The following is a 12318-nucleotide window of genomic DNA, read 5'->3' as shown; positions in this document are numbered from 1 at the left end:
TCTCTCTCTCTCTCCCTCCCTCCCTCCCTCCCCCCTCTGTCTCTATCTCTCTCTGTATCTCTGTGTATGTGTCTCTCTCTCTGTCTCTCTCTCTCTCTTTCTCTCTCTCTCAAGGTGGTATTGGTTTGAGACAGGGTTGTTATATATGAACTTGCTATATAGCCGGGCCTGATCTAACCTCCAGACTTTCCTTCCTCCAGAAACTAGGTTTGTGAAAAGATCAACTCAGCTGCTTTACTGTGAGGTGCTGGTCCTGGGGGTATGGCCAGAGAACCATGAGAGGGAGCTGAGAGTCCAGAGGCTGCCACTTAGCTGCACTCTAGGACATTGCTGGCCCTCCTGCCTTGCCGTTAAGAGTGTGAGTCAGCCTCCTTCCTTACTCCCTCCCCGATAACCATAGCCAGCTTCTGGTTCTCCTGTCCCGGCCTCCTGAAGGCTGGGATGGCGGGTATATACATACTGCTGTGTCTGGCTGGTTTCCTCATTTTAGCAAATGACCAGAGAGGATAGGGAACATGGGGTTCCAGATGGGAGTGACACTCATGCTGTTTCCAGGCTTCTGAGGCAATAGTTGTTGCTGAGGGACTTGGAGAGGGGTCTGGAGGGAGCCTCTGCCATGCTGGGTGCTGCCTTTGTTCTGGAACGTGGTCATCTTTCCTGGAAGCTCGATTTCAGAGGTGACCACAGGCTGGGCTCTGCATTCCAGCCCTTTTGTGCAACTTGGACAAGGAATCTGTCCGGCTTTTGTATCGAAGTATACATAATCTTTTCCCTGGGCATCTACAGCCCTGCACCAGGATACACTGCTTGGTGAGCACAGAAGTTTATATTTCAGCTTCCTTTTCTTGGCCTTTTTTACAAGGCAGGAGCCGCACGCACATCGACACCCAGTAGGACATCTTCTGCCCCATCCGAGCTTGTTTATTTATGTGGTGCTGGGCATCAGCTTCAGGCCTTCGGCCATATACTTGCCTGGTCTCTGAGCCCCACCCTTAGCCCTGTGTGTTTTTCATTCCCTGCTATCGAGGCTCTCCTTTATGCTTGACATCGAGACTCTAGGCTTTAGGGTAACCTCTTGGAGCCTAAAACATGGCTTCTCTAAATATGAATTTGCCTGGCTTGCTACTTCCTGTGGAATAGGGGGACTTTTAGGAGTCCCTTTGGAGCCAAGGTGAGCCTAGGTCCCCTGCAAGGGTAGGGTGATCCCTGGGTCCAGGGGAACAGAACAGAGTCTACTAAGACCCCAGAGTCATGACCTAGAGTAAAAACAAACAAACAAACAAACAAACAACAACAACAACAACAAAACAAACTCTCCAAAGAATACAGAGGTTCTTGACTTTGTTGGCAGGTGGTTGTGGGGGAGAACATTTTCCTAGATAATTTTTCATGAAAATGTTCTTTTCCCAAGAAAAATGCTCGAAGGGCTGTTCCTGGTGGCCGTAGTCCAGGTCCCAAGTGAGGGCCATGTTTACAGGCTCCCCATCTCTTTATTCCAGGGCAGCTGGGAGTCCAACATACCTCCCATCTGCTGAGGCCAAGCCATGTGGGGCGAGTACCTTACGGATCCTGCCTTGCAGGGGCAAGTGTGTGCCTGAGTCTGCCTTACAGTAGCCTGGTTCAGAGCAGAGCTGGCTGGGAGGGAGGGAGAGGTCATTCTGTGCGGGCCATGCCTTGTTTACTTACTCACTCAGATGTTTGTGCTTCCTGCTGTTGGCATTGAGTGCAGCTTTGGCATTAGCAGTGACAAGATGACATGTATGTGGCGTGTAATGAGATAGACTAAAGCCCAAGACCTTGGGAGGTGGGACCACTTAGTGGGGACAAGGCTGTGAAGAGCTGACCAGTGTGGGAGATGGGATACATGCTCTTTTATGGAGTGAGGAAAGGCTAGCCCAGCTGTGTGACATGTGACCTTGGCCACATCCAGCCTTTCTGTGTCCCATCCGTAGCCTCTGTGTGTGCTTGTTGTACACGTGCTCTTGGGCACAGGATCCTAGACATCCACTGCTTGATTCTGAAATGGAGCTAGCTAATTTGTGAGAGCAGAAGAGAAACCTGTTTGAGAACCCTGTGAACAAAACTCCTCCAGTGCCCATTGCTACCAGAGGTGACTGATGGCGTTGGAGGAAGAGAGAGGCTGTGGTCTTCCAACAGGTGACAGCTCTTACTTATGCAAATGTCACAAAAAATGCCGAACTGTAGAATCTCTGGTGCGTCCTGCATTTGACTGGCCTAGGGCTGCATCATGTGCCCTGCCTGTGAATTCAGCTCCTCCTAGGCCCTTCTGCTTGTCCACTTGCCTTCTGTGAGCTGCATGTCCCCTCCTGTGCCTGTGGACTGCGTGCAGCTTTGATGTGGACGTAGCTCCCACTGCACCAGCCTCTGTTTCTGTGCCAGCCGAGTGCTGCCCTGGGCTCTCGTGCCATGTTCCTCACAGATGCCCCCTACACTGGAGGCATGTTATGGTGAGAGGTGTGTCTTGGGTCTCATAATGCTAGATCTCGTAAACTTGTTGCCGGGGAGGTCTCTAGAATGCACCACGCCTGGATGGTGGGTAGCCCTCCTGGCATGCTGCTAAGCTCTGGCCTTGTCTCTCTCCTAGCACCCATGGGTTCTTTGTGCCTCTGCAGCAGAATTCTAGTCTGAAGATATGGGGGCTCCCAGCAAACAGTGCCCTCTTTCCCCTAGGCAGCAGCTGGTATAGTTTCTTTTCTGTGCCTGCTGTTCTTGTTGGTCATGTTGGGAACTCAGACTGGGCTGCAGAGCCTGGCCAGGCAGGAACCACTCTTCATTCCCACCGCTTTGGACAGTGAGACCCTTGTGTGGAATGCGACAGGTCGGGCATTTCTTTTTCTCATCAAGAATGTATAAAGGCCATATGCTTATACTTCCAAAAGGCAGAATGTGGGCCAGGGCTGGTGTGTGTGTGTGTGTGTGTGTGTGTGTGTGTGTATGGGTGTTGCATGCCAGCAGCTGTGGGAAAACACATTCATGTTCCAGGCACAAGGCCAGATGGCATATGGGCCCTCATTGAGAGGGCCGAGGTCAGGGTCACCGCACACACTACAGGAAGTCTGCACCATGACCTGCCAACTCTGACCTTCCTTGCTGGCTGCACTGGACCGCTCTCCTCCTCCTACCTCTCCAGTCCCCTGTCTCCAGGACAGAGCAGTCCTCGGTCCCTTTCCCCCACAGGGTACAAAATGGGAGATGTGTTCACATTTGCTTTGTCTTGTGGCTGATGTTAGCTTTTTTTTTTTATGGGAGTGGCCATCCTCAAGGTCAGGGAGTTGGAAATTCAACAGCCTTGAGTGGACTTGGGTGTAGGGCTCGAGGTCACACAGCTAGTGAGGCCCAGAGCCAGGTTCTGACCACAGCCAGCCCTCTCCTCCTTCTCACTGGGAGACTCCTCCCCATACTGTCTGCTTGCCTTTGAACTGACTAGGAGTCTAGACATGCCCTTGGTGCCCTGGTCAGTAGAAGACTCTTTCCTCATGGACCACCTGGAGTTGGGGCTTAAATGCAGCACAGGCTCTCATTAACTGCAAGACTTTAGGGGCTCCTCAGCCGAGGGACACTGAACACAGTGCTCGTTTCACAGTGGGCACCCAGCAATTCCAGTTATAGTATCAAGGGCAGAGAGGTGGGTGGCTTGGGTCCTTTCAGCTTGCACGTGCGCAGAGCTGCAGGGCCTGTTAAATCTGAAAAACATGTGTGCACGTTTTTGGCTTAAACAAAGTTCCATTTACAAAGTCCATAACCCAGCTTTAATATTATTATGTACTCCAGACTGGGACTGAGTCCAGGACCAGAGTGCTATTAGGCCGTATAGTATTTCTCCCCTGCTCCCCACCAGCCTGGTCTCAAATGCTGGGGTCTGGGGTAGGGGAGACTCCATCCCTGTCAAGCCTCATTCTGTGGGGTCCAGGCTGAAGTGGGGGGGAAGGTGAGTTCCCTTGCCGTGTTGCCAGCCAGTGAGCTGCAATGTGTCTATCTGCTGGCCTGGGAAGAGCGGGCCTTTGTGTGTCCTGAGGTCTGTCTGCAGGTCCTGACTCCCGTGTACAGAACAGCATTGCACTTTCCCGACTCTGAGAGCCACCATATCTGCTCCTTAACATTATCAAGCTAGCCTTTGTATCTCAGTGGTAGGCAATGTGGCCTTTGGTCGGGGGAAATGCCTGCAAAATTAGGGACTGTTCTGAGTCTTGCCTCATTTCTGTGAGTGGCAGATGTTTTGCTCATGAGTAGAAACTATGTACTAATGGTTGTAGTACTGAACAGAAAAAGATTCTGAAATGTCTGTCTGGAGGCAGCGCTGTGATTGATTAGTGATGTCTGCCAGGATGCAAGGCTGCGGAAACATAATGGAGACAGTCTTTGCCATTCATGGTTGATAGTTTTTATTATTTATAATGTGTGTGTGTGTGTGTGTGTGTGTGTGTGTGTGTGTGTGTGTGTGTGTGTGGACATGGAGGACAGAGGACAACCTTGGGTGTTGGCCTTTTGTCTTTTAACTTATTTGAGACAGAATCTCTTGTGTGCCCTTGTGGACGCCAGGCTACCAGACCTATGAGCTTTCTGAGAGTCCCCTGTCTTTGCCTCCAATCTCACCATGAAAACACCTGGATTACAGATACATACTATGGTGTCCAGCTTTGTGTGGGCTATGGGGACCTGAACTCAGGTCCTCAGGCTTGCATGGCAGTCCTTTTCCTACCAAACTTGTCCTAGCCCCTGTGCCATATTCTGATCACTGTTTCATCTCTGTGACAACAAAAGCTATCTCGTTGTAGGTTTTGTGCCCCCCAACCCCATGGCAGACAGTATACAAATACCCCCCACAGTGCTTCCATTTTTCTCTGACCTGTGTCCTACCCTATGACCTATGTGCGCAGCTTCCAAACTCCTCACAGCCCTTCTTTCTTCTCTTGCAGTTGAAGAGGGGGAGGCCTCGGACTTCTCGCTGGCCTGGGATTCCTCTGTGGCGGCAGCAGGTAAGTGCCCAGGGGCTGGTGCAGCATTGCTGGGGGGCTTGGGAGACTGGCCCCGGGGAGTCAGAAAGCCACCCAGCTGGTTATGGAAATGGTGTTCTTCTTGTCACATTCCTGTGTCTAGTCCAGACTTCCCCGTGCAACACAATGATGTATCTATTCCATATGGCCAGTGAAATTCATTCCATATGGAGACAAGTATACCCTCTCATCCCAAGGGCTGCGGTTCCATCCTCTGGGCAAGTTAGCTGGGTGGTGAGTGCCCCACTGCCAGGCGTGGTACCTCCATCTCTGAATGCCACTGATGCTGTTGCCAAGCACATGGAATAGAAGCCGCTTTAGTAGAGTGAAACGCAAATGAAAACCAGCATTCCTGTACTTATGCCCCTGGGACGGACTGTCAGACCCAAGAAGATGCCTTGGGGGGGAGATAATGGGGGAGCAAGCTCAGGCTTGTGTGGTATGTAGCATTGTGGGGTGCTGGGTGGGATGACCATTGGGGGCCTTGGGTTTTGTATCTCAGACCTTTATCTTGCAGCTGCTTGCCAGCTGTGAGAAGCGGCCGATGGGTGAGGCTTTTGGAACTGGTAACCCTCTGTGGCAGCTCACAGGGACTGAGGCTGGACCTGAATTTGGGGCCCTGGAGCTCTGGAGTGGCTGTTCTGCATTCAGCCACAGCCTCTCATTGCTTGGGGTCCCAGTTCATTGGCAGGTGACAGGCTTCCTTCCCTTGTCCCTTTCAGCCACCTAGTGTCAGATGTACCCCTGGATTCTGAATAGGTGCCTCCAGATTCATGGGGGCCCAAGATCTGTTCAGTCTTGCCTGATGAGTCCTATCAGATAGTCATTACTTCCAGGCTTCTCATTTAGTTGTGGAAACTGAGGCAAGGGGTTAATGTTTACACATCAATGATTACACATCTAATTTGTGACCTTGTAGACATACATGGCTTATGAGGCCATCTCACTTAACTGAAGAAACCAAGTTGACAAAAAGTTTTGAGTGACTGTATGTAGTACTTAGATTCAGCAAAATAATTTAAAAATTTGTTCTTATTAGTGTGTGTGTGTGTGTGTGTGTGTGTGTGTGTGTGTGTGTGTGTAGTGCAGGAGTCATGCTGTATGTGTGGAGGTCAGAGGACACTTTTGTGCAGTTGGTTCTTCCCTTTACAGTAGCGGTCCTCAACTTTCCTAATGCTGTGACCCTTTAATACAGTTTCTCGTGTTGTGGGACCCCTCAGCCATAAAATTATTTTCACTGTTACTTTGTAACTGTAATTTTGCCGCCATTACAAATCATAATGTAATTATCTGTGTTTTCTGATGGTCTTTGGTCACCCTCCATGAAATGGTTGATTGATAAACCTCCAAATGGTCATGACCCACAGGTTGAGAACCATTGTTTTATGCCTTTGTGTGGGGGCAGGCACATTTCCCCCCAGAGCCATCTCATTGGTGCCCCAGCAAAAATCTTGAGGATGGTTTCCAAATAACTGAGCTGTGAAGGATGTAACAGACTGAGAAGGAGAGTCGGGAACTGGTCCTTGATCCCCAGTCCCCTGCTTCTTGCCCAGTGCCTTTTCTGAGTGCTTTTTGGAGCCCCCAGTGTCTTGGATGACCTGGGTATGCGATTTGTTATGTCTGTCAATGGTCTGTAACCCTGGCCCTTTGTGTTAGAGCCTCGCTCCATGGAGGGGACTTGTTGGCAGCCTGAGCAATGGGGATGCTCCAGATCTAGAGAAGCAGAGGCAAGACCATAGATCAGTGCTGGACAGGTGGGATGGGCTGTCCTGTCTGCCTTTGAGCTGGAGAGATGAGTCCCCTATGGTTACTTAAATACAGTAAGAATGGGCCGGGCATGGTGGCTCATGCTTACAATCTCAGCACTTGGGAGGCAGAAGTGGACCTCTGTGAGTTGGATGCCGCCGTGGTCTGCACAGTGAGTTCCAGGGCAGTGGGGAGACCCTATCTCAAAAGAAATGAATCAATCAAAACAAAATTAGGATGTTTAGTTCCTGACCTGTGTGTGTGTGTGTGTGTGTGTGTGTGTGTGTGTGTGTGTGTGTGTGTGTGTGTGTGTGTGTTGAACTCAGCTTCCTGAGAGGGACCCCCTGTAGGAAGGCTGCTGTCCCTGTCTGTGTTTTCTGTCCTCACTCCTGTATGGAAACAGTGGTGGGGTGTGAGGGAACTCTAAGGCGGTGGTTGAGATATAGAGAGGCTGTCAGGCTCCCAGACTGAAACTCAAGGTGTTGAGGCATCCCGTGATATGCAGGAGGCAGTTCTGCTATTGGCGGCGCTCCGTGCCACCAACATTTCTGTGACATTTCTGCAGTAGGCTGGCCAGTGCTTGGACTCCCAGGAGTGGTGGGGGTTGTGAGATCTGTTTAAGAGCTGAGCGTGCTCAGTGGACTCTGGGATCATCCTGGCCCTAAAGACCCCATGGCCGCTGTGCTCTGTGGTTCCAGAGAACTTTAGGCCACATGTTCATTGATGTGGCCAGGGAGTGGACAAGCAGAGCTGGCCGTGGATGGCTCTGCTGCCTTCTGGTGTGCTGCGGTGATTTTTAATGGGGCACGTGGTAGTTTCTCCTGCCCAGTTCTGTTGGACTTGGGCCATGAAAGAACTTGTGGGCTCTGAGTGTGGCCTCTGAGATGGCTATAACCCTGGGACAGGATGAAGTCAGTGTGGCAGGCAGCCCTTGTGTGGGGGTGATGACACATTTATTAGTTGTGTAACTGAGTGTGTGTCGGTTACTTTACCCTTAGGGTCATGTGATAGCTTTGTGAGGTGACGCTGTATTCTAGTGTCATTTTCCTGTGGGATGGTTATGGGCCACCTGAGGAGGACAGGGCCAAAGGTCCAGATGGAACTGCTCTGTCTAGTAATTTTCAGATGCCAATTGGCTATTCCAGCAAGTGGAGACAGGTGCTGCTGGGGATTATGGGGAGCAGACCACCCCCCGCCCTCCAGCTACTCTTGACAAGCTACTGAGGCTTGCTGTTCTCATTTGCAGGTGGGCTGGGGTGGTCATCATGGTGCCCTTAGAACTGCCGAGTACTGTGGTGGCCAGAGTGCTTCGGAGCAGGGGCTTGCACACTGGTCTTTCTGTAGCCACAGTAGGCAACCTGACCTTAGCCTACCTAGCTGGGAGGTAGAGAACCAAGTACACTTGAAAGTGCTACCCTGGCCTCCCCTGCCTCCCACTAGTTGGGCCGTGTAGGGACAGCTGGCTGTTCCCTCTGTGTCCTTGATCTGGGACCTGACAACAAAGGAGAACCTAGTCTTGCCTGGCAGGGAAGGGATGAAGTTATGTTGTGTTTTCCAATCTGGTGAGGGGACTGGCGAGCACAGGGCTGCTAATAGATGGGCAGAGAGCCCTAGGGGAGAGCCCTCTCTTCAGAGTTGAGGTGGGGGCTTGGCAATGTGGGGGTCTTTATTTTTTTTTCAAGACAGGGGTTCTCTGTGTAGCCTTGGCTGTCCTGGACTCACTTTGTAGACCAGACTGGTCTTGAACTTATAGAGATTCATCTGCCTCTGCCTCCCAAGTGCTATGATTAAAGGCGCACGCCACTACTACCTGGCTTGGCAATGTGGGGTCTTAAATGACTCATTTCTTAAGTCATTGTGGTCCCGGAGAGAGGGGTGTGTGTACATGCATGTACACCTGTGTGTGTACATGTCTGTGTGCACTTGTGCATGTGGTCTGCAGTTGAAATCTGGTGTTTTCAGCAACTGCTCTCCACCTTCCATGTTGAAGCAGAGCCTCTCCATGGAGCTCAACTTCCGTTAGTCTGAGAATCCAGCTTGCTCTGAAGATTTTGTCTCCCCCTTGTGAGTGCTGGGAATACAGGACTTGCCAAGCCCGTATGACTTACCTGGATTATAGGGATCCAAATTGGGGTCCTAATGCTTGTGGGGCTCGTTAATGGATGAGGCAGCTCTGCAGGCTGAGATCGTGATTTTTCACACTTCACAAAACTCAGGAGGTATGGTGGTGGTGGTGGTGGTGGTGTGTATGTTGTGTGTGTATGTGATGTGTGCTTGTGTGGTGTGTGTATATGTGTACGTGGCAAGTGTGTGTTTGTGCCTGAGTGTGTAGGATATGGGCGTGTGTGTGTGTGTGTGTGTGTGTGTGTGTGTGTGTGTGTATGTGTGTTGTATCTTAAGATACATTTTAATCGGGAGAAATTCTGAACATGTTTTGGACCTCAGTTGTTTCAGCATCCAAATGGTGTGGAGTCTTTTCCCAAATCCAAGGCATTCTGTGTATGATTGCAGGGGCCAGAGTTCTGGCCCTTAGCTGCCTTTCTTGCCAGCTTGAGGTGTGGTAGCCAATCTTTGCTAATGGGAGCCATTGCTAGAGCTCTCCCCCTGACCCCCCTTCCAGCCTTTCCTCCCTCCCTTGACTTCTTGAGGCCACAGCCAGAGACCTCTTTTTTCTTCCAGAATCTTAGGGGACACACTCAAGGCCCCGCTTCTCCTAGACTCCTAGATGACTCTCCCAGAGACTCTACCCCTCCAGATTCCTAGCTGACACATCCAGAGTGTCCTTCCTCCCCCCCCCCCCCCCCCCGACTCCTGGTGGCAGAATAAGTGAACTAATAGGTGACATGATACAGGCCTTGCTAAAGGCAGCTGTCACCCAGCTGCTGGCTGTGCTGTGGAGCATTGAGCCTGGAATTCCCAGGTCATTTGAGATCTGCAGAGACAACACAGAGAGTTGAATTTCGGATAAAACTGGTAGGTTTAAAAAAAAAATAGCAACTCAGTTTTAAAAGCAGCTTTGAGATCAATTCACTCACTTGAAGAGGCCTTTGGCGCCTCTCCTCATGCTCGGAGATGTGTGAGACCATTGTCATAACTGGATAAGATACGACCCCTCCCCCAAAGAAGCTTTGCACCTCTATAACTATTTGTCCTTCTCTTCCACCTTCTGTGACCTGGGCAGTGGCTCGGCTGCCTTCCGTCCCCCTCGATTTGCCTGCTCTGGACATTGCCCGTAGTTGCCGGTTGGTGGGGAGTGTTTACTGACAGGGTCCCTTCACCTGCATAGTGATCCACAGTGCAGGTTGTGTTGCCCCTCATCCCTTGTGACTGAATAAAATCCCCCCAGTCTAGATAGACCTCATTCTGTTTACTGTCCCTCTGCCAATGGACTCTTGTGTGGGTCCTCACGTCTTCGGCCACTGTGCCCAGTGCTGTCGTGAATTAGCTTGTATGGGGTTCTGTTTGAGCACCTGTGTTCAGCTCCCAGGGCTGAGCTCTCGGGTCCTACAGTGGCATGGGATTGAGCCTCGTGAGGTTCCTGGACTGTTAGGCACAGCAGCTGCATCCCTTCTCATTCCTGGCAGTGGTGGGAGAGGACGTCCCCTTCTCCAAGGCCTTGGCAGCAGTCCTGCTAGGGACAGCATTTCATTTTGAACAACTTGTGTTTTGAAAAGTATTGTTCTGGCTGAAGAAACTCCTTGTATCATCTGTTCTTGGCCTGGTCACAGGTAAGAAAGGTGTGTGTGTAGGTGTGTGTGTGTTGGGGATAGCTTTACCAGGGGGCCATTTCACTGGCTGGTGTTCAGGTCTCCAGGCTTGAACCTGTCTCCCTGCCTGTGTCCTCTCTCCCTCCCATCTTCCTGTCCATCCCAGTATAGGTGTGATCCCATTTCCCCGGCCAGGGTCTCCCTTTCTTCTGGAACTTTGGAAAGTTCTGGTAAGAAATGTGGTTCTGCGTTTCACAGTGTGAGATTATGAGTGCCTAGCCAAGCCCATTGCCTCTTTGTCCCCACGCATGTCACTGATCTGAGCCCAGAGAAAGAGATGCTTACCCTCCTGTCACTGTCTAGCCTCGGTGTCCTCTCCTAGCATCCAGGGACAATGAGACTTTCTTCTAACATGGCTTCTATGGGCTGAGCCATGGGAATGCAGAGGAAAGAGGGCTGGGGGCTGACTGTATGGGTTGGAGGTGGGTGGGACATGGTGAACCTACTGGCTAATGTTCCTTGACCTGTCTAGCAGATTAGCAGAGATCTATCTAGCATTGTGACACACACCCCGTGGTTTGCACCAGTCACTGTAATCCATTGTCATCCTGGCCCAGACTGGTGCTGCTGGTCTCTGGTCAGAGTCTGAGACTCTCTTGCCAGGCATTTGTTCTCTGTGTTCTTGTTAAGAGAGTTCTTCATGGGCTGGAGAGATGGCTTAGTGGTTAAGAGCACTGACTGCACTTCCAGAGGTCCTGAGTTCAATTCCCAGCAACCACATGGTGGCTTACAACCATCTATAATGTGATCTGATGCATATTGTATACATAATAATAAATAAATCTTTTAAAAAAGAGAGAGAGAGTCCTTCCCTGCTATATCGTAGACGCCTCTTGGAGTCAGATCATTAGCTTTGCATATATGGGTTTAAGAAAATCAAGCTACAGAGACACTTCCCGATTGCTTCCAGGTCACACAGCTCAAAGCAGCAGGGCAGGGATTTGAATCCAGGCAGCTCGTGGATGAACTTCACAGCTCACCCATAGATGGCAGACCTGCCTGTGAGAATACTGTTTCCCTGCAGAACAGCTAGAGATGCAGGGACACGTCAGACCTAGGGCAGGGCACCTAGGTCAGGAGAAGAGTCTGGCTAGAGCTCACTAACTTTTGCTGATGCCTAGAAAATGCCTACTTGAAGACCTTATTCCTGCAAAAGTTGACTCCTGGCAGCCACTGGGAGCCAGGTTTTCCACCACCACTAAGTGTGTGTGGTGGGGGGAGGAGGTCGCAGGGAATGTGGTGGTAGGGACCTGCTTGACTGTGGGATTTAGCATCTGGAGCTGGGCATCTGTCTTGGGCTTTTGAGGGGAGGAGCATGTAGAACTTCTTGTTTCCTCTTAACCTGGTTCTGGTTAGGGGTAGGGTGTAGTCAACCCCCATCTTCCCGTAGCCTGTTACCTCCAAGCTTTGACTGGGTAAGTCAATAGAAATATCCACACCTCTTGGTGTGGGGAGTGGAAGCCACTGTGGTCCTGTTTGGTCAGAATGTGTACTTACTATTTGTTATTTCAGGGGCCTCCCAGAGACTGTCTTGCAGCCGCCTGCCCCCCGCCCCACCCGCCCCACCCGTCCCACCCGCCCTTTCCACTCATGCCCTCGGAAGCTCCTGGACCTTCAACCTAGATGCAGGCAGCGTACATATGACAGTGGACTCACTCCATTGTCATTCCCAGTAAACAGAACCTCAGGGACTCCCAGAACCCACCTAGCAACCTTAGCTCTGTGCTTGAGGCAGGGCGTAGGTACTGGGCATCAGAACTTGTGACCCTGTAGCTGATGTGCCCATCTGG

General features: G+C 51.1%; 1 protein-coding gene across 2 annotated transcripts in view; it reads left to right on the top strand.

Annotated features, from left to right (window-relative positions):
* Positions 1 to 12318, top strand: part of Znf423 (zinc finger protein 423) — a 304774-nt gene that overhangs the window by 51385 nt on the left and 241071 nt on the right. For both annotated transcript variants that reach the window (XM_051169358.1, XM_051169359.1), the window contains exon 2: positions 4938 to 4997. In XM_051169358.1, coding sequence (XP_051025315.1) covers positions 4938 to 4997 — 60 coding nt within the window. The remainder of the gene's footprint in view (positions 1 to 4937; positions 4998 to 12318) is intronic.

Source organism: Acomys russatus, chromosome 26, assembly GCF_903995435.1.
Source record: "Acomys russatus chromosome 26, mAcoRus1.1, whole genome shotgun sequence".
Lineage (NCBI taxonomy): Eukaryota > Metazoa > Chordata > Mammalia > Rodentia > Muridae > Acomys > Acomys russatus.
The sequence above is the reverse complement of the archived record's forward strand: the minus strand, read 5'-3'. Positions and strand labels throughout refer to the sequence as shown.